The 23,685-nt window shown below is 40.9% G+C and overlaps 1 protein-coding gene across 1 annotated transcript in view; it reads right to left on the reverse strand.

Moving 5' to 3' along the window:
- The window catches only part of BPHL (biphenyl hydrolase like), a 39,307-nt gene that overhangs the window by 10,026 nt on the left and 5,596 nt on the right, over positions 1-23,685 (reverse strand). The window contains exons 2-6 of the mRNA XM_037843697.1: positions 22,994-23,097; positions 20,393-20,559; positions 18,866-19,019; positions 3,263-3,394; positions 367-490 (exon numbers count right to left, since the gene is read on the reverse strand). Coding sequence (XP_037699625.1) covers positions 367-490; positions 3,263-3,394; positions 18,866-19,019; positions 20,393-20,559; positions 22,994-23,097 — 681 coding nt within the window. The remainder of the gene's footprint in view (positions 1-366; positions 491-3,262; positions 3,395-18,865; positions 19,020-20,392; positions 20,560-22,993; positions 23,098-23,685) is intronic.

Below are 23,685 nucleotides of genomic sequence, written 5' to 3' on the forward strand. Positions count from 1 at the left end.
AATACATTTTTCTCAAGTGCTCATAGACTCTGGGAGAAAGCATGGCCTGTCAAGAGACACTGATGTTAGATTTCTAGCCTCCAAAACTGTCAGCCGATAAATCCCCATTGTTTAAGCCAACCAGTCTTTGGTATTTTTTCTAGCAGCCCTGGCAAACGAAGACACCCACAAATACAGCTCCTTGTCCTGTTCTCCATGTTACCCTAAGTACGGTGTTCTTATTATTGACATTGGGAAAATGGTGGGCAGCGGAGTATAGGCCTTAAAAAAATCCCAACTTGTCACTTTCCTTTTCCTTACTGCAGCTGGTTCCATTTACAGCCTCAGCTTCTGAGGCAGTGTGCCAACACCGTGACCTGGACTTACCGTGACCCTTTAACATGTTTATGAATGAAGTCAGCATGGAAACGTGGCACCAGAGGATCCTTCTCACCGTGCACAATCAGAGTGGGACACTGAATAAGGGGCAGCAAGTTTCGGCAAATATTACCTGAAAGGCAAATGAAAGAAGAGCTTGCTTAACTGCAGCCATTCCATGAGACAGAGGGAAGAAGCAGCAGCAACACAGAGCTCGGCTGATCACTGACTCTCTCTGACCTTGGTGTCCTTGACTGGGAAATATACAGCTTGGATTCAGTGGTGCTTAGGTTCATTCTAGCTCTAACATTCTGAGGGCTTCTTTCCAGTTTCTCTGCTGCTTTTTTAAGCTCTATTAGTAAACAAAGCAATTACACCTGTAATTCATGTGTAATTCATGTAAAAGAGTTGGAAAACCAACTAAACAACCCCCCCCAACTCATTAAATTAAATAGGGAAAGTTTCCAGTTCAGAAAATGATGGTCAATGGTCAGCACTGAAAATCATGTCTGAATGGTAGTTTGGGTCCCAGCCAGTGCCCTAAAGCTCATGTGCTTCACCATGATGTCACAGCTTACACATGGTAAATGGGTGTCTCCGCATCCATCGTGCTTCTATCGTGTCACCGACTAACAGACTTTAAGAGATTATTGAGACCTCAGCACCATTTATCACAACATTTCCAAATTGAACATGGGGGTTAAAGGCACACAGCCTGAGCTTTAGTTCCTGGACTGCCGTTTTCTACATGCGTGATCTTGGTGGCTTCCTTAACCCCTGGAAGTGTCAGCCTCCTCCTTGCTCAGCTGGGGATAATCGTGGCTCCCTGAGGTTGGCATCTGGCTGTATCTCAGGTTCCTGGCACACTGCAGATGCTCCATAACATGAGCTCCTTCTCTCCTCTCTCCTTTCTTCCCTTGCCTGCAGTACTGAGAAAGCTGTGAATAGGCCACAGGGTGCTGCATAGGCAACAGGCCTCTACCCTCCCCAGGGGGGGAAGGGGTCACTGTTTGCTACATGAGAAGGTAACATGCTGATCAGGGAAATACCGCTCTGGGTCTGTGCAGTTTCCCTTTCCTGTCCTGGACTGATAAGCACCTGATTGTATGACAATGACAATGACGGTGATGGTGATGATGGTAATGATGACGGAAGTGTGGTGATGGAGATGGTGGTGGTGATGGTGGTGATGGTGGTGGGGATGGGGATGGTCATGTTGGTAGTGGTAGTGGTGGTGATGGTGATGGTGATGGAGGTGATAGTGGTGATGACAGTGGTGATGGTGGTGGTGATGGTGATGACTGTTGTGGTGGTGGTGTGGTGGTTGTGGGTATTGTGGTGGTGGTGGTAATGGTTGTGGTGGTGATAGTAACGGTGGTGGTGATGGTGATGAGGAAGGTGGTGTGATGATGGTGGTTGTGATGGCGGTAGTGGTGGTGACGGTAACAGTCATAGTGGTGGTGATCGTCATGGTGATGATGGTTTAAGCCAGTATTTCTGAGCACTCACCATGTGTCAGGAACTATTCCAAAAATTTTCTACCTGTTGAATACTTAGAGTAGTGACACGTTCTAACTCATTTAATATATACAATTACTTATAATTATTTTTATAATAATTGTAATAATAATATTTCATTGGGCACTTACTCTGTACTTGGTACTATACCAAAGCTTAACATATATGATCTCATTTAATCCTCACAGCAACTTTATAAAATAGGTATTATCACCTCTAGTGTCAGATAAGGAAACTGAGGCTTAGAGAAGCTAAACTAATCTGCACAAATCCATTCAGATAGCAAGCAAGTGGCAAAGCCAGAATTCAAATCAAGGTCTGTGACTTTTGTAACTTAAGTCTGCTTCTACTTTTGAATCTTCCTATTTTTCACTGTTCCCTTCAATGAAACAAAAGTTTACATTTAATTGATTTGCCTTTTTATAGCTTTTTTGGAATTTTTTATTTTGAGAGTTGAGGGAAATATATTTCAAGGACCTGCTTCTACGTGTGGATGATGCATTTGAACAGGACCATTACAAAGCATCTGTCTGTCGTTCTGAAGTTAAACCAAAATGAGTATTCTTTCCAAATATCCTTTTCATTGTGAAAGTTTTGACAAATGACTCATTCTGAAAATGACTACCTAGGAGATCAAACTTGTCCTTCAATTACAGCCACTTTTGTAATTGAGTATGCTCCAAGATTAGATTTACCTACTCTATTCTTTCAGCAATTAAAAAAAATAGAGAAAGAAAAATGAAAGGGACAGACATAAATAGTGATATAAAAATAGACCTCAATTCAGAATTTCTCTTAATGATGTCAATTCTTATTATTGACAGAAAACTAGTTAATTTTTCAGATACAGCAAGGGAGACATCTGTTCATGGTTTAGATCATACAACTTGGTTCTGAAGATGAGAAAATAACTGAATACTCTCCTCCTCATGCAAATTCTACTAAGGCTGAAGGTTATGACAGAAAAAATGTCCTAGTAACAGAGGATGTAATGTGCAAAATAGGAAAACTACATGGGATATGTTAAGGCTTGCTTGTTTTCTAATTACCTATGCAGGAATGAGAAAAAACTATTCAAGGCTTCTAGAGAATTATTTTTCAACACACACACACACAGGATTGGAAGGGAAAAAGAACAATCTCCTATTAAAGAATGAACAATATGAACCTTTATATATACAGTTATGTCTATAGTTAATGGCAGATTTACATGTACAATAACTTGTACTGTAAACAATAATAGTATTCTCTTTTCCCACATCAGCGTGTGAAGATAATCAGTGAATTCACTGATTGCTGAGGCATTCTGAAATACCAGGGGAGAAACTCAAGTCCTCTCTAACCCTCTCTAGCTGGCAAAGGAACCATTAAAAGTTATGTAACCTACCATCTGGTAGATGTTTAAACTGCAGCATGCCTTCCACCCATTTTTCACACATTTGGGCAAAGTAGTCATACCCATACAGGGTTTCCAGAGGTTTCCTTATCTTCTCACTCCATTTAGAAACATCTCGGATCCCTGCAGAACAGAAGTGTGGACGTGGTATGCTTAGTACTAAACCAAGGTATTATCTTTAAGTATGCCAAGCACAGGTCACCTTTGAGCCTTTGTGTGTCCTGTTCCACCTGCTGGCAGGCTTCCCCTACGTGGGCACACGGCACACTCCCAACTTCATCCAGACCTCAGCTTCAGTGCCGGAGAGGCCTCCCTTGCCAGCCCTCCCTAGAATGGCATCCCTGTCACCCTCTCCCTGTCTCCACTACCCAGCATAAGCGCTACCTGGTGGCATTTCTGTGCCCATGCTTTACCGGCTCTCTCTGCACATGGGAAGTTCCACCAGAGCGAGGCTTGGCTTTGTTCACCACGGTACACCCCGGGCCCAGAACTATAAATACTTACCAAGTGAAGGAAATTAGAGCTGCATGAAATGCTTTCAGCTAGAGAGGTATAAGATAAAGCAAAATATCCCTCTAAGGATATCCTGTCCTGGGCTGACATGCACCTGATTGTATGAAAATGACCATGACGGTGATGGTGATGATGATGGTGATGGTGACGGAAGTGATGGAGGCGGTGGTGATGGAGGCGGTGGTGACGGAGATGGTAGTGATGATGGTGGTGCTGGTGGTGGGGATGAGGATGGTCATGGTGGTGGTGGTAGTGGCGCTGACGGTGGTAAGAGCAATATTATTTATAAAACAGGAGCTTTTTCCTGAATTGTATTTATGTACATTGAGAAAAGCACATAAACTATTCATTCTAATTTCTGCTACTTAAGAAATAAGGGTGTTAAATACTAGCTACTACCTTTTGACTATATTACAGGTGATTACCTATTAGGAAAAAAAGTAATAGCTAAAAACCACCTTTAAAAATGTATAAACAAATTCAGTTAGCCTAGTTTTCAACATTTCTTTAAATTTCATTCATTTCCATATTCCTTTAATTATTTAAATAAGAATTTAAAGATTTGAATCCTCTTTTTATTGTTGCTTTTCTTAAACGGTTTTATTCACACACCATACAATCCATCCTAAGTGTACAATCAGTGGCTCTTGGTATAATCACAATTATGCATTCACCAGTGGTCAATATGAGAACATGCATGTCTTCTGAAGAAAATATCCCCCTATTATTGACATTTAGCTTTGGCATAGTGTCTTTGTTACAATTAATGATTATTACAATGTTTCTGCTAACTGTAGATCTTAGTTACATTGTTTTTCCCCCATAACACCCTATTATTACCATCTTGTAATAGTGAGATATGTTTGATCCAGTTCATGTACAATCTGTCTTATATTTATACAATTAATCACTGTCATTGTTCACTGTGGGTTTTGCTAAGTTATACAGTCCTAGTTTTTATCCTCTAGCTTTCCTTCTGATGATATACATAACCCTAGCCTTCCTCTTTCAACCATACTCATACTCAGCTTTGTTACTTACACTTACAATATTGTGCTACCATCACACAGTATTGTGTTATTCATTTCTGAACCTTTACAATGACCCTTATTGAACATTCTGTACTCCTTAATCATCGGTTGCCCAATCTCTGCCCACTTTCTATCCCCTGATAACCTGTGCACTCAAATTCAATTCTCAGAGTTTGCTCATTATAGATAGTTCATATTAGTGAGAAATACAATACTGTCCTTTTGTTTCTGGCTTATTTTGCTCAACTTAATGTCCTCAAGGTTCATTCACATCGTTGCATGCTTCAGAACTTCATTCCTTTCTACAGCTGTACAATATTACATCATATGTATACACCACAGTTCGCCCTTCCACTCATCAGTCAACGGACCCTTGGGCTGCCTCCATTCATTGGCAATCCTGAATACTGCTGTCATAAAGATTGGTGTGCAAATGTCTATTCATGGCCCTGCTTTCAGTTCTTATGAGTATATATCTAGTAGTGGGGTTGTGGAACCATATGGCAACCCGATGAATCCTCTTAAGCATGATACATATTGTTTACCTGGAGCCCTCAATACAGTGCTCCCACTGAACAATGCATCTTATAGATAGCAGGACACTGATGATACATGTTTTCATCGAACAACAATCAATATAGAACTTTTGGACAGTGCCAGACACACAGGGGATTCTCAATATTGAACTGAAATAACTGGAATGGAGGGAAACTGCTATTTATCACTACAACTGCCTTGGAAGGCTGGTGGGCCCTCTTTCAGGCTAGCACCTCCGTTGTCTTCTGCTGAATGGTTTAAATTTGCATAGGGTAGCCCAGGGCCAAGTTGAACATAGAGGCTAAGGAGAGCTGAACTGTTCTGCACAACAGTGGAAAGACTTTAGTGAGGGGTGTAGAGAAGCCCGCACCAAACTGAGAGGTGGGGAGGAGGTTTGGGAGGAAGAGAAGGAGAGCTGAAAGAGGGAGGAAAGCAAAGAGGTAGCAAGACGGTGTGAAGACGGCCAGTATACAATCCCCACCCCCAACCCTGGATACCTTCTGCTTTTGGGCTACATGGCAGGCCACACCCTTTGAAAGAGCCTTCTGCAGAGGAACAACTCAATCCTTCATAAAATATCATTTTATGCACTTCTGGAGTTGCAGTAACTTATGGGCACTAGAATATGGGTGTGTATGAGTGTGTGTGTGTGCGTGTGTAAGAGAAAGAGAACCCTGAACGTAGAGCCTAGAAGAGTGGCTGGACCATTCCAAGGGAAAATGTGAATATTAGCATGAATGGATGGGAAAGTGGAACCTGAGTCTCCTGGATTAAGCTGCAATAAAATGGCCCCAAATGGGTATTTGTTTCAGTTTGCTAATGCTGCTGTTATGCAAAACACCAGAAATGAATTGGCTTTTATAAAGGGGGTTTATTTGGTTACAAGTTTACAGTCTGAAGGCCATGAAAATGTCTAAATTAAGGTATCAACACTAGAATACCTTCATTGAAGGAAGGCCAGTGGCGTCTGGAAAACCTCTGTTAGCTGGGAAGGCACATAGCTGGCAGTTGCTGATCCTGGGTTGTGTTCTAGCTCCTCTCAACTCCTGTGCATTCTTTAAAATGTTGCTCTTGGGGTGTTTTGTCCTCTTTTAGCTTCTCCCGAGCAAAATGTCAGCAAAAGTCTGCTTTTAATGGCCATCGCCAAAATGTCCCTCTTGGCTGTAGCATCGAGCTCCTCCTGTCTGAGCTCTTATAGGGCTCCAGTGATTTAATTAAGACCCACAGTGAATGGGTAGGGCCACACCTCCATGGAAATAATCCAATCAGAGTTATTATCTACATTTGGGTGGGCCACATCTCCATGGAAACAACCCAATTCAAAGGTTCCAACCTGATCAACACTAAGAGGTCTGCCCCCATTAAGTTTGCATCAAAGAACATGGCATTTTGGGGGACATAATACATCCAAACCAGCACAATATTATATCCTGGTTTCCAAAAGAAGCAAATGCAAATCCTCTCCATACGAAATTTATTCTCATCACCACACAGAGAGACAAGGAAAAAAAAGTGATACAGAAGACAGAAAAGACAAGGTCTAAAGAGGTCTCATGAGCCCCAAAAGAGGAGGGAATAGGGAAGATGGAGGAGACGCAAAATGTGAAGAAAAAACGGGTGAGGATGTTTTTCAGACTGATAAAAGGTAAGAATCCACAGACAAAAGTCAAATATATTCCAAATATTCTAAAGAGAAATCCATACTTAGACACATTACAGTGAAACTGCAATGCACCAAAGATAAAGAGAAAAACATGAAAAGTAGCCAGAGAGCTAAGACAGCTTGCTCCAAGAAAGGTCAATGAGACTGACAGAAAACCCCTCAATAGCAATTATGGAAGGCAGAAGACAGCAGAATAAAAAAGAAAATAATTGTCCACTTATATTTCTGACCCCAGGCAAACAATCTTTCAAGAATGAGGGTGAAATAAAGACGTTTTTCAATAAGAACTGAGTTGACCATTAACAGACCTGCCCTTAACTTCCAAAGGATGGCTTTGGAAGAAGGGAAACGATTTTAAAAGATACAGCTGAGATGTAAGAAAGAATAGGGGAATAGCAGGGAGGGGAAGAAATTTTCAAACCTATTGGTAAATCTAAAAACAAACATCCACACCAAGCTAATGATAAAACTAAAAAATATACTACTTCCTACATTAAAATTAAATACTTCTGTCCATAAAGTGAAAAGGCAAGCCACAAGCTGTGAAAAGACATTTGTCACACATTTAAACCCACCAGGGACTAGTAATCAGATTATTAAAATGTCCTGCAAGTCAATAACACTGTAATAGTATTGGCAGTGTTCTATTGAATTGTGGAGGGTCCCTGAGTAGTTGTTTTGCTGTCAAACTTCATAATGTAATGTTCATTGGCAAAAGCTAGTCGTAGAAGACTAAACACTATGAAATTATTTTTGTAAAGCTCAAAACCAAATGAAACTAATCTACATATTTTTTGGAACATATCCAAATGTGATGCTTTGTTTTCACAAAGGCCACAGGGAAGATTCTGGGCTCAGGAGGAGGGCCAGGCACAGAAGGGGGATAGTATACACAAACAACCATCTTAGTGCTGGTCTGTGTGTGGGTTTGTGGCAGGTTGACAGATGTCATAATTCATATGTGTTACAGACACTGCATTCTATGTATCAAATATTATACAGTAAAATAAAAAAAAATGCAGTTAGGAAAAAAGTCCCCTGTGATGTGAAGGCTAAGATCTTTCCAGAACCAAGCTGGCTGATGTTCCGTGTGAAGATGTTTTTCTTGTTAAGATATAAAGTCTTCCTCTTGGGACAGCAAGAGATCCTTAAAACAAATTCACACTCAGCGAAAGCAGGTATGTGGTATGTGAGGTATCTATGGAATGTAAACCTGGAAGAAGGAAAGCATATCGAGAGCTCAAGGGACAGGGAAGTCCAGCTACAGATGGGCTAAGCCAGATGGTCATATCAAGCAAGTTACTTAACCTCTCTGTGCTACAGTTTTCTCATCTGGAAAATGAGAATTCTAATAATACACTGGAGTAAAGAATAAATAAGTTAATACATGAAATGTGCTAACAACAGTGTCTAGCATAATAGTAATTAAATAACGGTAATTTAAAAATATCATCTTGTGGGAGAATAGTTTATTCCAATGGTTATCATTTAACCAAGAAAAAGAATTTAGCAGGAGGAACAGGTCTTGATGAAAGATGATGAGTTCAATTTTAGGCATACTGAATTTAAGGTATGTGTGAGGAAACCAGGTTAAAAAAAATAGATAAAATGTTGACAATCTGGGATCTGGCAATCAAGTGAAGCCAGGGGTATAGGAGTGAGATCTTAGAGGATGAGAGCTCTGGAACGGCCCCTGGAGTATTCCAATACCGAAGGAAAGGGGCACAAAACAATGGCCGAGAACAAGCAGAGAAAGGTCAACTTATTGGTCAATAAGGTCAATAAGGGAAAGCTTTAAGAAGAGGAGTGTGATCAGTGAACACGTTACATGCAGCATGCTCGAGGAAGCAAAAGGTGGCAAATGTTTGAGGGCCAGATGCCACCTTGTCACAGGCTGAGGAGAGATGGGTGTGACCATGTGGAAATGACGGCGAGGAAGAGAAACAGAGATCTGTAAGAGGTCTTCTTGTTTGTTTTCATAAAGAAGGGATACTCAGAGTCACTGCACACAGGAAGTTCACATGGCAGTGACCGAGGTAAAGGCTGACAATGCCCAATATGAAGTGTTACAGGGTTAAAGGGAAACAAGCACCCATCAACCCGAAGGCTCAGGGATGCCTTCACAAGGGAGGTGCTATGGGAGCTGGACTTTGTGGGATAAATATACGTTTCCTGGGAAGGACGTGGCTGGAGAGGAAGGCCAATCAAAGCCTACACATCAGCAGGCAAAGGCTAAGATGCAGGAAGGAGAACGTGTGTTTCAGGATGGAAAGTGTTCAATGTGGCAGCATCCAGGAAAGATGAGGGGAAAAGAGATGAGGCAAGAAAGGCCGGCCGGGACCAGACTGTCAAGGGCCCAGCCAAGATGCCTGAACTTCACCGAAGCTACTGGAGGATTTGAAGCAGCAGAGTTAAGTGATTGGATTTTTGCCTTAGACAGGAAACTCTCACGGAAGACAATCTACCGTAAGAAGGCAAGTGCCTGAACCAGGAAAATGGGAGAGGGAAGAGAGGAAATGGCATCAACAGAATCCTGTGGTAGTTAAATGCAGGAGGCAACAATGAAGGTTTGGGAGCAGGGGCAGGGGTGTGGGAAGTGTCGAGGACTGAAGGAACTCACTTTTGGACATACTGGTTTGACAAATCTACAGAAAATCCAGAGGAAGACACTTAGCAGGTAGACAGAAGTATGGCTCCAGGCACAGGAGAGAAATCTGGCTGAACAGAGCAATTTGGAAATCAGCAGCACAAAAGCCATGGCAGAAGCTATTAAGAGTTTATGGTTCTCCAAGGGGAAACACACACCACAAGAGATGGGAGTGGACCTTGAAAAATGCCAAAAGGGGAAGCAAGAAGAACCAGAAAGCCATGCTGTCCTAGATGCCCTCAGGGACAGAATTTAGAGAAAGGAGTGAATGACAGAATTAAATTCAGAAAAGATGCCTGCTCAAGCGAGTGTTGAGTATCCACTGGCTTTCCAGTGCTGGTCACAATGGAGCGAGCCCACTACAGTCTGTCTCTCTCACTAATTACAAGTTAAAATTCTAGATAGAACACCAAAAGCAACTCCCTAAGGACTCTGAAAAGTAAACAGGAGCAGGAGATTGAAGACTGAATCAAAACTTGAATAATGATTCATAGAGGCGATGAGTTCCTTATTTTTCTTTTCTTCCTTTGAGTCCCATCTTTGAGCTAAGGGGAGTGTGGTAGGGTGAGAGGGAATGATAGAACTGCAGGAGAAGCCCTCTGTTTGGCCAGAGGATGAGAAAAGGAGGCCCCTGCAAGCTAGAGACTGGTTTCTCTTATTTTCCTCTCTCTTTCTATCTCTGCCCAGCCTAGGCTGGGAAGCTGCCCTGGAAGAAAGGATAGAGCAGACGCCAGATCTCCAAGAGGAGACCCATCTTTCTGGTCAAACTAGCTGGGAAGAGTGGCTTCCATTGGCTGGAGATTGGAGGGAGATCCCCAATATTTTTTTCACTCTGTTTCCTCTTGCTGCTATGCCCCAAAGATGGCCCTAGTTGTGCAGAAGTGCACAACAGCAAGGGGGCCAAAACCCTCAGAAAAACCTGTCTTTCTGGCCAGAGAAACTTGGAAAAGGAGACACAGTGAAAGCTGGAGAGTGTGGTGGAAACCCCAGAGGTGGAGAATGGGATCCCCTAATTCTGTACATGAACTGACATGAGTCCTGGGATCACTCTCTAGCTGCACACACATGGGGCAGATGCAAGCAGTAGAATAAAGGCTTCAAGAATTGAGCTACAATATAAACCACGGCCCAAAATCCCAGGATAACCCCTGAGTGGGGCATGCACAGGACAGGCATTGTGATGGTTGGGTTCATGTGTCAACTTGGCTAGGTGACCCAGCTGTCTGGTCAAGCGGGCACTGGCCTGACGATTGCTGTGAGGATATTTGAGGCTGGTTAATAAACCAACGGGCTGGTTTGTTGGATCATCAGTCAATTGACTGCAGCTGACTGATGACTTATCAAGGGGGTGTGCCTTCCACAATGAGAGAATGCAATTGGCTGGATTTGGTCCGGGTGATCAGTTGAAGGCTTATAAGCCAGACGGTTAGAGAACCTTCACTTCTTCTTCGGCTGCCCAGTGAAGCATTTCCTGGGGAGCTCGTCGAAGTTGCCGGTTCATTTCCTGAGGAGTTCCTCGAAGTTGTCGGTTCGTTTCCCGAGGAGTTCATCAGACATCTTCCTTGGAGTTGACAGTTTGTTACATCTCTCACTAATTCTGTCTCCCTAGAGAACCCTAACTAATACAACTTGGTACCAGGAGTGGTTCTTGAGAAACAAAATCTTAAAATGGGCTTTTACAATTTGTTTTCTACTCTGCTTAGATTCAGAGGCACTAATGACTCTATTTCCAATAATCAAGAGGGCACTGACAGTCCATCAACCAGGTTGATTACATTGGACCACTTCCATCATGTAAAGGGCAGAGATTTGTTCTTACTGAAATAGACACATACTCCGGATATGTGTTTGCCTTCCCTGCACGACATGCTTCTGCCAAAACTACGATCCATGTACTTACAGAATGCCTCATCCACCGTCATGGTATTCCACACAGCATTGCTTCGGACCAAGGAACCCACTTCACAGCAAATGAAGTGAGGAAATGGGCACATGCTCATGGAATTCTGTGGTCTTACCATGTTCCCCATCATCCAGAGGCAGCTGGGTTGATAGAACGGTGGAATGGCCTATTGAAGACTCAATTACGGCACCAACTAGGTGGCAATACCTTGCAGGGTTGGGGCAGTGTTCTCCAGGAGGCTGTGTATGCTCTGAATCAGCGTCCACTCTATGGTGCTGTTTCTCCCATAGCCAGGATTCATGGGTCCAGGAATCAAGAGGTGGAAACAGGAGTGGCACCACTCACTATCACTCCTAGTGATCCACTAGGAAATTTTTGCTTCCTGTCCCTGCAAGTTTAAGCTCTGCTGGTCTACAGGTCTTGGTTCCAAAAGGAGGAGTGCTTCCACCAGGAAACACAACAATAATCCCATTGAACTGGAAGTTAAAAGACTGCCACCTGGCCATTTTGAGCTTCTTATGCCTCTGAATCAACAGGCAAATAAGGGGATTACTGTACTGGCTGGGGTGATGGATCCTGACTATCAAGGGGAAATAGCACTGCAACTACACAATGGAAGTAAAGAACAGTTTTCCTGAAATACAGGAGATCCCCTAGGGTGTCTCTTAGTACTACCATGCCCTGTGATTCAAGTCAATGGAAAACTGCAACAACCCAATCCAGGCAGGACTACCAATGGCCAAGAAACTTCAGGAATGAAGGTTTGGGTCACCCCACCAGGCAAGGAACCATGGCCAGCTGAAGTGCTTGTTGAGGATAAAGGGAACATGGAATGGATAGTGAAAGAAGGTCGTGATAAATATGAACTATGGCCACGTGACCAGTTACAGAAACGAGGACTATGATGACATGAATATTTCCTCCTCGCTTTGTTATGATTATGTTTGTATTTGTCTGTAAAGCAAATACCTTTGCTTTCTTCTCTTATCCCCTTATCATATGGCATAAGCTGTAACATTCATTTTGAAGGTATGGTTTTAGGTGATGTATACAACTGCCAAGTTGACAAGGGGTGGACTGTGATGGTTGGGTTCATGTGTCAACTTGGCTAGGTGACCCAGCTGTCTGGTCAAGCGGGCACTGGCCTGACAATTGCTGTGAGGATATTTGAGGCTGGTTAATAAACCAACGGGCTGGTTTGTTGGATCATCAGTCAATTGACTGCAGCTGACTGATGACTCATCAAGGGGTGTGCCTTCCACAGTGAGAGAATGCAATTGGCTGGATTTGGTCCGGGTGATCAGTTGAAGGCTTATAAGCCGGAAGGTTAGAGAACTTTCACTTCTTTGGCTGCCCAGTGAAGCATTTCCTGGGGAGCTCGTCGAAGTTGCCGGTTCGTTTCCTGAGGAGTTCATTGAGCATGTTAGTCGAAAATCCCAGTTCATTTCCTGAGGAGTTCGTCGAAGTTGCTGGTTCGTTTCCTGAAGAGTTCGTCGAAATTGTCGGTTTGTTTCCCGGGGAGTTCATCGGACATCTTCCTTGGAGTTGACAGTTTGTTACATCTCTCATTGATTCTGTCTCCCTAGAGAACCCTAACTAATACAGGCATGCACAGGACAGACATGAACAGCAAGGCAAAAGCTTTGCTCTGACACTGGAACCACTGCCCACAGAAGGCAAGACAGAACCTACAGTCTGAGCCTAACCAGATACATTGCATGCTAAGGAAAAAACATAAAAAATATCAACATTCTCCTGAGTATTTTAAAAGGATACAACATAATCACAATAAAAAAATCTAAGATACAGTCTAAAAGTATCTTTTAATAAGATAAATGTATTAATTAATACACATACACATACACACACAAACAGGAAAATCTAACTGATTCTCAACAGAAAAAACAGTCAACAAATGCCAAGCCCAAGATGACCCGGATACTGGAATCATCAGACAAACACTTTAAAGCAGCTATTACAACTATGCTTAGTGAGGTAAAGGAGAGTGTCCTTTAAGTAAGTGAAAAGATATATGTTCTCAACAGAAAAACAGAAACAATAAAAAAGGACAAAACAGAAATTTTGGAACAGAAAAGTTCAACATCTGAAATAAAAATAAGCTGGATAGGCTCAATAGTACATGGAGGTCAACAGAAATTATCCAATCTGAAGAACATAGAAGAAAAAAGAATAACAAAAATGAACAGAGCCTCAAGAACCTACGGGACAATATCAAAATATGTAACGTGTATTATCAGAGTCCCAGAAGAAGGGGAGAAAGATATTGCTGCAGAAAAAATGTCTGAGAAATAATGACCACAAACTTCCCAAATATGGTGAAAGTCATAGATTTAGAGATTCAAGAAGTTCAGCAAGACTAAACATTGTCAAGATGTAAATTCTACCCAAAGTGATTTATAGATTCAATGCAAGCCTAATCAAAATTCCAACAGCCTTCTTTGCAGAGATGGAAAAGCCAATCAATCAAAATAATTTGGAAGGGTGGGGTCCCCAAATAGCCAAAATCATCTTAAAAAAGAAGAATGAAGTTGAAGGACTCACATTTCCTGATCTTCAAACTTATTACAAAGCTAATATAATAAAAGACAACATGGCTCTGTCACAAGGACAGACATATAGACCAGTGGAATTAAACTGAGAGTTCAGAAACAGATCCACACACCTATGGCCAACGGATTTTTGACAAGGGTGTCAAGTACACTAAACTGGGAAAGAATAGTCTCTTCAACAATGGTGCTGGAAAAACTGGACATCCATATGTAAAAGAATGAAGGGGGACCCCATCTCACACCATATATAAAAATTAACTCAAAATGGATCAAAAAGACCTATATGCAAAAACCAAGATGATAAAACTCCTAGAAGAAAACACAGGGAAGCATAGTCAGGACCTTGTGCTAGACAATGGTTTTTTAGACTTTATAACAAAAGCACAAGCAATAAAAGGAAAAAACAGACAAATGGGACCTTATTAAAATTGTAAACTTCTATGCATCAAGGGGCTTCATCATGAAGTAAACAGACAACCCACAGAATAAGAGAAAATATTTGGAAATCACATATCTGAAAAAAGCTTAATTGCCAGAACTTATAAAGAAATTCTATAACTCAACAACAAAAAGACAAATAACACAATTTTTAAAATGAGCAAAAGATTTAAATAAACAATTCTCCAAAGAAGATATAACAAATGGCCAAAAAGCACATGAAAAGATACTTAACATCATTAGCCATTATGGGAATGCAAATCAAAACTACAATGAGATACCCTTTCACACTCACTAGAATGGATACCATTAAGAAAACAAAAAATATCAAGTGTTGGAGAGGATGTGGAGAAATAGGAACACTCACTCATTGTTGATGGGGATGTGAAATGGTGAAGCCACTGTGGAGAACAGTTTGGCAGTTCCTCAGGAAGTTAGGTATAGACTTACCATATGGCCCAGTAATCCCACTTCTAGGCATATACCCAAAAGAATTGAAAGCAGGACCTCGAACAGGTATTTGCACACCAATGTTCATGGTATCATTATTCATAATTGCCAACAGATGGAAGCAACCCAAATGTTGATAGATGGATGGATAAGCAAAATGTGGTATATACATACAATGGAATAGTATTCAGCCATCAAAAGGAATGAAGTTCTGATACATGCGACAAGATGGATGAACCTGGAAGACATTATGCTTAGTGAAATAAGCCAGACATAGAAGGACAAATATTGTATGATATCACTAATATGAAATAATTAGAATAAGCAAATTCAGAGAGTCAGAAATTATTTTAGAATACAGGTTACAAGGGGCTAAGGAGGGGTTAAGGAACAGGGAGTTAATGCTTAACTGGTACAGAATTTCTGTTTGAGGTGATGGAAAGCTTTGGTAACAGATGACAGTTATGGTTGCACAACATTGTTAATATAATTAACACTGCTGAATTACATATCTGGATGTGGTTTAAGGGATAAATTTCAGGCTGCATATAAATATGACTAAAATAAAAATGTTTAAAATTATTATTCAAAAATAAAAAGAAGCTCAGCAGACCCCAACAGAATAAACTCAAAGAAAATCATGTCCAGACACATCACAATCAAACTGGTGAAAATCAGAGACAAAGAAAAGGCTTGGAAAAAAAAAAAAAAAACAGATGAAAACAATGCATTACATATAAGGGAACAATGATTCAAGTCCAGAGGACAGTAAAGCAACGTCTTTAAAGTGCTAAAAGAAAAGAACTGTGAACCAAGGATTCTATATCCAGTGAAAATGCTCTTCAGAAAGGAAGGAGTAATAAAGACATCCTTGGATGGAAGAAAACTAAGGAATTCACTCTGGCAGACTACACTAAAAACAAAACAAAACAAAAGGCTGCAGGAAGCTCTTCGGGATGAAAGGAAGTACTATCAGAAGGAAACCTGGAATTTCAGGAATAAAGGATGAATGAAATTGCAAATATCTTGGTAAATATAATATTTGCTCCTCTTTGAAGTATGTATGATGGTTGAAAGCAAAGATTATAACATTGCAAGGGTTTCATTGAATAGAGGTATAATACCTAAGACAACTATAACATAAAGTGGGGAGGTAAAGGATCCTATATGGTCATGAGGTTTCTACATTTACTTGAAGTGGTAAAATACTAACTCTAAGTAGACTTTAAAAAGTTATGCGTGTATACTGTAATCCCTAGAGCCATCACCAAAAAAAAAAAAAAAAAAAAAACTACAAAGATAAAGCTAAAAAAACTAATAGATAAACTAAAATGGAATACCAAAAAAAATACATATATATATATATTCCAATAACCCAGATATAATGGTAGATTCATCTTTTTCTCCTTTCAATTTTTGCTTCATGTATTTTGGAGCTCTGTTTGTAGGTACATACACATTTAGGATTCTTACATGTTCTTGGTGAACTGACCTTTCTATAATTATAAAGTGTCCCTCTTTATCTCTAGCAATTTTTCTTGTTCTGAAGTCTACTTGGTCTGATATTAGTATAGCTGCTCCAGGAAATGGGGTACTGAGGAACAAAAAAAATGGGACAAACAAAAATGTTAGGCCTAATTCCAATCATATCTATAATTATGTTAAATGTAAATGGTCTAAATAAACCAATTGAAAGATAGAGATTGCTAGATTGGATAAGAAAATAAGACCCAATTATATGCTGACTACAAGAAAATCACTTTAAATATAATGATATAGATAGGTTAAAAGTTAAAGTACAGAAAAAGATATTCCATGAAAATACCAATCAAAAGAAAAACCGTAGTGTACTATGAGACTGCAAAAAAAAAAAAAAAAAGCAAATTAAAACCCAAAGCAAGCAGAAGGAATAGTAAAAAGTAGAAACAATGAAATTGAAAACAGGACATTATATAAAGAAATCAATGAAACCAAAAGTTCAAAATAACTGATAATTCTCCAGCCAGATTTGCCAAGAAAAAAGAGAAATGACACAAATTACAATATCAGGAATAAAAGAGGTGATATCACCACAGACCCTACGAAGTTTAACAGGATAAGGGGATATTACCAACAACTGCCCATTGTAGAATCTCCTTACTGCCCAAGTATAATCTCTGTGGTCAAAGTCAAAAGATGCAAAGTAGGTGTCCACTGGCTTTGACAACAAGGAGATAATACTTATCTCTGTGAGAACAGTTTCAGTAGCATGGGCCAGAATGAGCCAGAATGGGAATGGGCCAGAATGTGTAGAAGCAGAGAGTGCAGACAACTCTTTCAGTAAGTCTGTGGTGAAGGACAAAGAGTGGCATGGTAGTAATTACAGGTAAGTGAGGTGATTTTGTAGGAGGAGCTGTGCCCATGTTTTTTAAGCTTAGAGGAAGGATCAAGAGGAGAGAGGAGGACAAGGGAGGACCAAAGGCAGAATGTCCTATCTGCAACAGGAGGAGATGGGACCAAAACCAAAGGTGAATGGCTTACTTTGCAAAAGACAGACACTTGTCCTCTGTACCAGGAAGGAAAATCAAGCAGGATTAGAAGTTAAGTCTGATTTATCCTTTAAGAGTTTCATAGTTCTTTACTAAACAGAACGATTGGTAAAGGTCTAAGATTCTACAACAGAACATTGCCATTAAGCTTACTAAAGTCTGTGAATTGCAAAAGAGCTGAAAAAGTCTGGATGTGTGATCATTCTAGTGCAGAGGTCTGCAAACATTTTCCGTAAAGGGCCAGATAATAAATATTTTAGACTTTGTGGGCCAAGAAAGAAACACATGCCCCACCTAGCCTTGATTGTCTGGGGTTATCATCCATCCACTAGATACCTACTTGGGACAAAAACCACTGGGCCTAAAGGGAGTATCCTGGTGGGCTGGGGCCCATTGGGGGATATGTGGTTACCACTGTCAGTTTTGCTTTACCTCAGTGGATCCCAGATCCCGGAGCACCCTCTCTCCTCTCTAGCTGTCTTGCTTTGAGTAGCTGGCCAGAAGTGAGGTGACTCACAGAGTTGCCAGCCCCCAGACTCAAAGTCCACAGCCTGGTGCCTGATAATTGCCAACAGTTACCAACATGTAGGTGGCCAGCAGCATGGGCCCTGGGCTGCAATGAGGCACAGCTGTCCTCCAGGGAGGCAGGTGCAGAAGCAAGGGGGAAGAGGCAGGGAGGGACCAAGACAGCTTGGTCTGCATGACTCACAGCATCAGCCTGTCCCGTCAGTGCCTGTGCTGAATGAGAACAGGTGGTAGCTGGGTTTCATCTGTGGGCTGTCGTTTGCTGACCCCTGTTCTAGTGCCTCTAAAAAATCTCAAAGATGTGCTTCGAGGACAACCTTCAAAAACGCAGTAGCACAGAAATTCTTTTAATAATATAAGAGGTTTATATTTGAATATCGTGTTCCCTTTTACACTGTCATGTTATTTTCAACGAGGTTATTAATGGCACTTCACATCAATCCCCTCTTCCCTAACATTCACTATCCATAGAAAATGTAAATACTGATTTTACGTAGCCTTTTCCTGAGTCATCAGTTTCACTTCTGGAGACAGAAAGCTTTGAAACACAAAGACTGACTAAATTGCATTACATTTCTGAAAATGCATTCTTCTTCCTACATTAGAGTTGAGAAGCAAAAGCAGAGGAGATATGACTTGTCAACACATATCAAAATTAAGATTTGAGAAGGAAGAGTGAAGAATAGGATTTGGGTTGTCTCCCTCAGTCTTTCCCTAAGACCTAACTTCATCAAATCAACAGCATCTTTTACATCCCTTTCAAAAAAGTCCCCAGTGCCTGGAACCTACCCTGAAAAATCATTTCGTCTTCATCAGACACATAGGTGTTGGCTCCCCAGACCACCAATTTGTTCATGTAAGACGGATATTTCGCAGCTGCAATGAGTGCAGTGATCCCTCCGTCACTCCAGCCCAGCAGGGAGACCTGCTTAAACTTCAGTGCCTGTGATAAAGGCAAGAAAATGTGCAGCACACATTACTGCTTCTCTCTGCTGGAGGAACCTGATAGTCAATAAGCAGAATCAATACAGGTTTAGGGTTCAGAAAACCAATTGATAATTAAAGAAAAATCCCAAAGTCAGGCATTTGATGACATAGTTTTCTCTTGATTAGCTTCAGTGCAAATTTGATTGTCATAGAAACCTGAGTACATGTATTGTTTTGAACTATGAAGGACCTATGTCTTCTGGATGGATGAAATCTTAACGAACAGAATCAGTGGAAGAGATAAGCTGCATGTACTCAGATACGACAAAAATTGTGTGTGCACGTGCACGCATATGTGTGTGAGGATTTTGAGAGCAGTTTGGCAGGATGCTAGCATCTTATGATATAGATTAGGGAGGCGGACTTGAAATCTGCTACATGAAGTAAAGTAGCTGCATCTGTTAAATTCACTAAATGTAATTGTAGGAAGAATTGGCTAGAGACAGGTTGGAAGAGAATGGTATCACGAGGAGGTTATGTTAGTCATAGGGTGAATCAACCATGGTCTGGAAAATGTATTTGGCAGGGAAAATGAACAAGTATTAAATCTATGAGATGCTGCCTAGAAGTAAAAATAGAATGAATGTGAAAATTAAAGTTAAGGAATTAACAAACATCAGTCCAGTCCAAGATATCTGAGGATGGCACTTAATTGGCATAACTACTACAGATAATAATTTGATACTATCTTGTAAAAACATACTTTTGTATTTTCTATAATCCAGCAAGTCATCTCCCAAATACATATGAAACTCTTGCACGTGTGCACCAGGAGATATGTCCAGGATGTCCACAATATTGTTTATAATAGTGAAAATGGGAACCACTAAAATGTCCACGGACAAGAAAGTTTACTGCATTGCTATTTATAATCAAACAAACAACAAAACACTTAAAGTTAATTGTCTGCCATTAGGAGACTGGTGAAATAAGTAGTAGTACATCCATGCAACAGAACAATCATTTTAAGACTGATGTAAATCAGTATAATGACATGGAGGAATCTCCTTTGAAAAACTGTTCAACAAAAAGTGTAGACTGGGAAAACAATATATATATAGTATATTGCCATCTATGCAAAATTGTGAATTTATAAATTATATGTGTAATGAGACTGGCCTGAAAGGCAGTGTCTTAAAGTCTTGGTAGTGGTATCGCTAGAAAGCAGGACTGTGGGAAATTCCTACTTTCTTCTTTATACATTTGAACTCTTTGAATTTTCTATAGGAAGCACATGGTGTCTCCTTTGTAAAAATGATAAAAATTAAAAAAAAATAAATGAAGACAGGCCAGCCAGCCTCCCTCCCTCAGCCCTTCTCTAAGACCTACCTTCATCAAATCAACAGCATCTTTTGCATCCCTTTCAAAAAAGTCCACTGGGAAGTCTCGATGCGGGGGTCTGGAGTGGCCATATCCTCGAGGGTCCCAGGCTACCACCGTGAAGAGCTTCTTATTCAGGTTCTTAATCTGTGGTCCAAAATCAGTGTCTCCACATCCTACAGACAAAGATGTGGTTTCCCTTAGAGGAAGGCTTTTATTGTTCTGAACCCATTACAGTCAAAACAGAAACCATAACAATCTTCAAACGAAGTAACTCATGTACTCATTTCGACACAAAGCCAGCCATCAGAATGTTACTAGTAGAGAAGCCATGCCGAGATCGGAATCCCTGCACTGGGGGGCAGGCTTCCTTCCCAGAACACACACACAGGTTTCCTAGCCCCCCTCCAGTGGCTCCTTCCAGGAGGAGAGAGGTCTGATCCTCCATTTGGTCCTGTATTATTTCAACACATTTAATACCTCTTTATCTTAACACCACTACCACCCCCCGTTTTTGGGGAGAGCATTAATGAAAACTATATAGAAATAGACTTAAAGATATCATAAATTTCTGAGTAAATCAACCTTTCTTTCTTTCTTTCAAACCACTGTTACAAATGAGAGCTACCTCAGAAATACCTGCAGGCAAATTTATGAGATTGGGTCCAAGTTATTCAAAGTAGAATTCTAAAATTCTGGATGTTTTGAATAGGCTAATGTGACTAGACCTGCAGATTTAATTTTCTGGTTATAATTAGCAATCCAAAAACTAAGATGAAACACTCAAATGGGGGAGGGAAGAGGTTAAAATAGTTTTCTTCAGAAAAACAGTACAATACAGCATATACTAATGAGTAGAACCATAATCTTGAGCCCATAGTGGCCTTAGCTGGCCGTTCCTGCCCACCACGTGGTCACAGCCACTGTGGGCTCTGGCCCTCCTGCTCTACTCCACTCTACACCACTTGCAGCATGGAAGGTCCAAATGTCACAGAACCCAGGCCAGGAGCAAGTGAGAATTGTGGGGTTTTTTTTAAACATAAGCTTTATTTCTGAGACCTCATAGCTACGGCCATAAATGAATACAAACTAGCCTGACAAACTAGCTATATTTGGAAACGTCTTTCAAGGATGGTATAGGATAACTTAACACTGTCAAGGTTCATCGTTCTTCCTGGCAAGATCAGGTAAGTCCTTGGGAAAACCCAGGCCAAAAACAAATCTGTGGGTTTCATACCCTGTGTCTACTGCTCTGGCACCCGGGGCTCCTCCCGTGTCCCCTGGGCTGGAGGGACCTCCACACAGCTGTTATCCTGAGATATCTGATCCCCAAGAATCTGAGCTACTGTGAAGGAGGGGCAAGAGGTGAGGCGGTGGGGAAAGTAAATGGGCCAACTTCAAGACCAACTTCAGACATAAAAAGACAGTTGCTTTTCGGCATACCAGGAACACTAAAACCATAAACCAGTATATGATACCTGAGAAGGAAACACAGATTTCAACACTGGTGGCCTGGAGAGAGGGGAACTGGATTCTGGGTAATGGGGGTTGGGAGAGAAAATCTCACTTTTAATATTTCTTGAATTTTGGATCATGTTAAGGTTTTATATAAACAAAAATTAGATTAAAATGTTCAAAAGCTTTTTAGGCCTGGATAATGATTGGGATAAGGAAATAATGGAAATCTAAACTAGTAAATTGTTCATTGTTTTTACAGATAACTTTAGCTCTACATCAGCTGCTGGAGTAAAGCTCTTCATTTTTATAGTAGATTAAGGGAAAAAAGGGTACTAAATACTATCCAGAAAAAGATGCCTCAATAGCTAGAATGGCACCATTATAAAATAAAACCACAATCAGTTGAGGTTCAGTTAAGTGGCACCATCAACTAACTGAAAAATTTTAGCACTTTACTTTTAGAAGAAGTAAATCATAAGAAAATAAGAATATACTGAGATCATTGAATTGGATAAAAAAAAAACAATACTAAAACCCTTAAAAGCAAATTTGGAATGTCCTGGGATCACTGGGGATTTTTAGCTTGAATCTTCTCCATATAAACTACTGTCCTGTAAAATGGGGTTGCAATTCAGCTGACTTCACTCTGCCCCATACTCAAAAGAGGGTACTATACAAATCTAAGGTTGAGTTTCAAGAAGGGTTTAAACTAAGGTTTATTCTTGGCTCTTATCTTAATCAAATATAAAAGCAGCCACAACCAGGGTGACCAATTCCTCTTAGTTTTAGCACTGGAAGTCCCATGTCCTGGAAAACAGGCCAACTGGGATGGCTGTTTGTCCCTCAACCTACTGCGTCCATCCATCCCTGCTACCCTCACCCCACTCCCTTACCCCCATCTCTCTTGCCCCCAACTGCTGGCAATCATGGTTTCTCTGCACTTACATGGGGAAAACTGGGTTCTTAGAGGAAATAAAAATATGCGTAGTAGTAGAAAACTGTCTACTTGTCTAAATCACTTAAATTTAATAGTAGTAAATATTTAAAACATTTCAGCAAGGCATGAAAATAATCACTATTTGGCATTATGTACTGGGAATGTTTCATAGACAGTAGAACATACAGAACATTCCATTAAAACAGTGTCCAGACCTAACATTCCGGGAAGCAGCAGGACTGCGTGATCTCCCTCTCCAGTCTGCTGATAATGCAGGCAAACACCATTCACATTCACTTTAGCCGAAGTCACTGAGGTGCTGGAAAGAAAAAAAAAATCCATCCCCAAAGTAAAATCATTTAGCAGTACAAATGTAATATGACAAAACTGCCATTGTATATGCCCAAGTCAGCTCCAGTACCCTGCTCCAGCTTCTTGGATTATTTTGGCTTTGTGCCTCAGTTTCCTATCATAAAAAAATTACATGAGTTTGTATCTTCCTCTCTAGGCTGCGAAACTGGACTGTGTCCTCATGTTCAAAAATCCTACAGCACCCAGCCCAGCGATGACCCTATAAAAGCACTGAGACGCTTGCTGAAATCAATGACTAGACAGGTATGGGCATATGCCAAGTGAGCTGGCAGCCAGTGGCACTTGACTCTGACACCATTAGTCTGAGTCTCAGCGGGACCTCCTTTCTCGTGTGCCTAAGGATGAGGGTGGCCCTAGAGATCCTGAAGGACGGACTTGAAGCCAAGGGAGTCCTTCCGTATAAGCATCTTGTGTTTTCTGGTCAGTCAATGTGCACTAACAGAGCCATGCTGGTTTTTAAAATGTTGAACTCCTTCTGTGTGGACTGTTAAGTAGCCACGTTCTTAAGCTCCATCTTCAGAGCCCTAACCTCTGG

Source organism: Choloepus didactylus, chromosome 7 (assembly GCF_015220235.1).
Source record: "Choloepus didactylus isolate mChoDid1 chromosome 7, mChoDid1.pri, whole genome shotgun sequence".
Taxonomy (NCBI): Eukaryota; Metazoa; Chordata; class Mammalia; order Pilosa; family Megalonychidae; genus Choloepus; species Choloepus didactylus.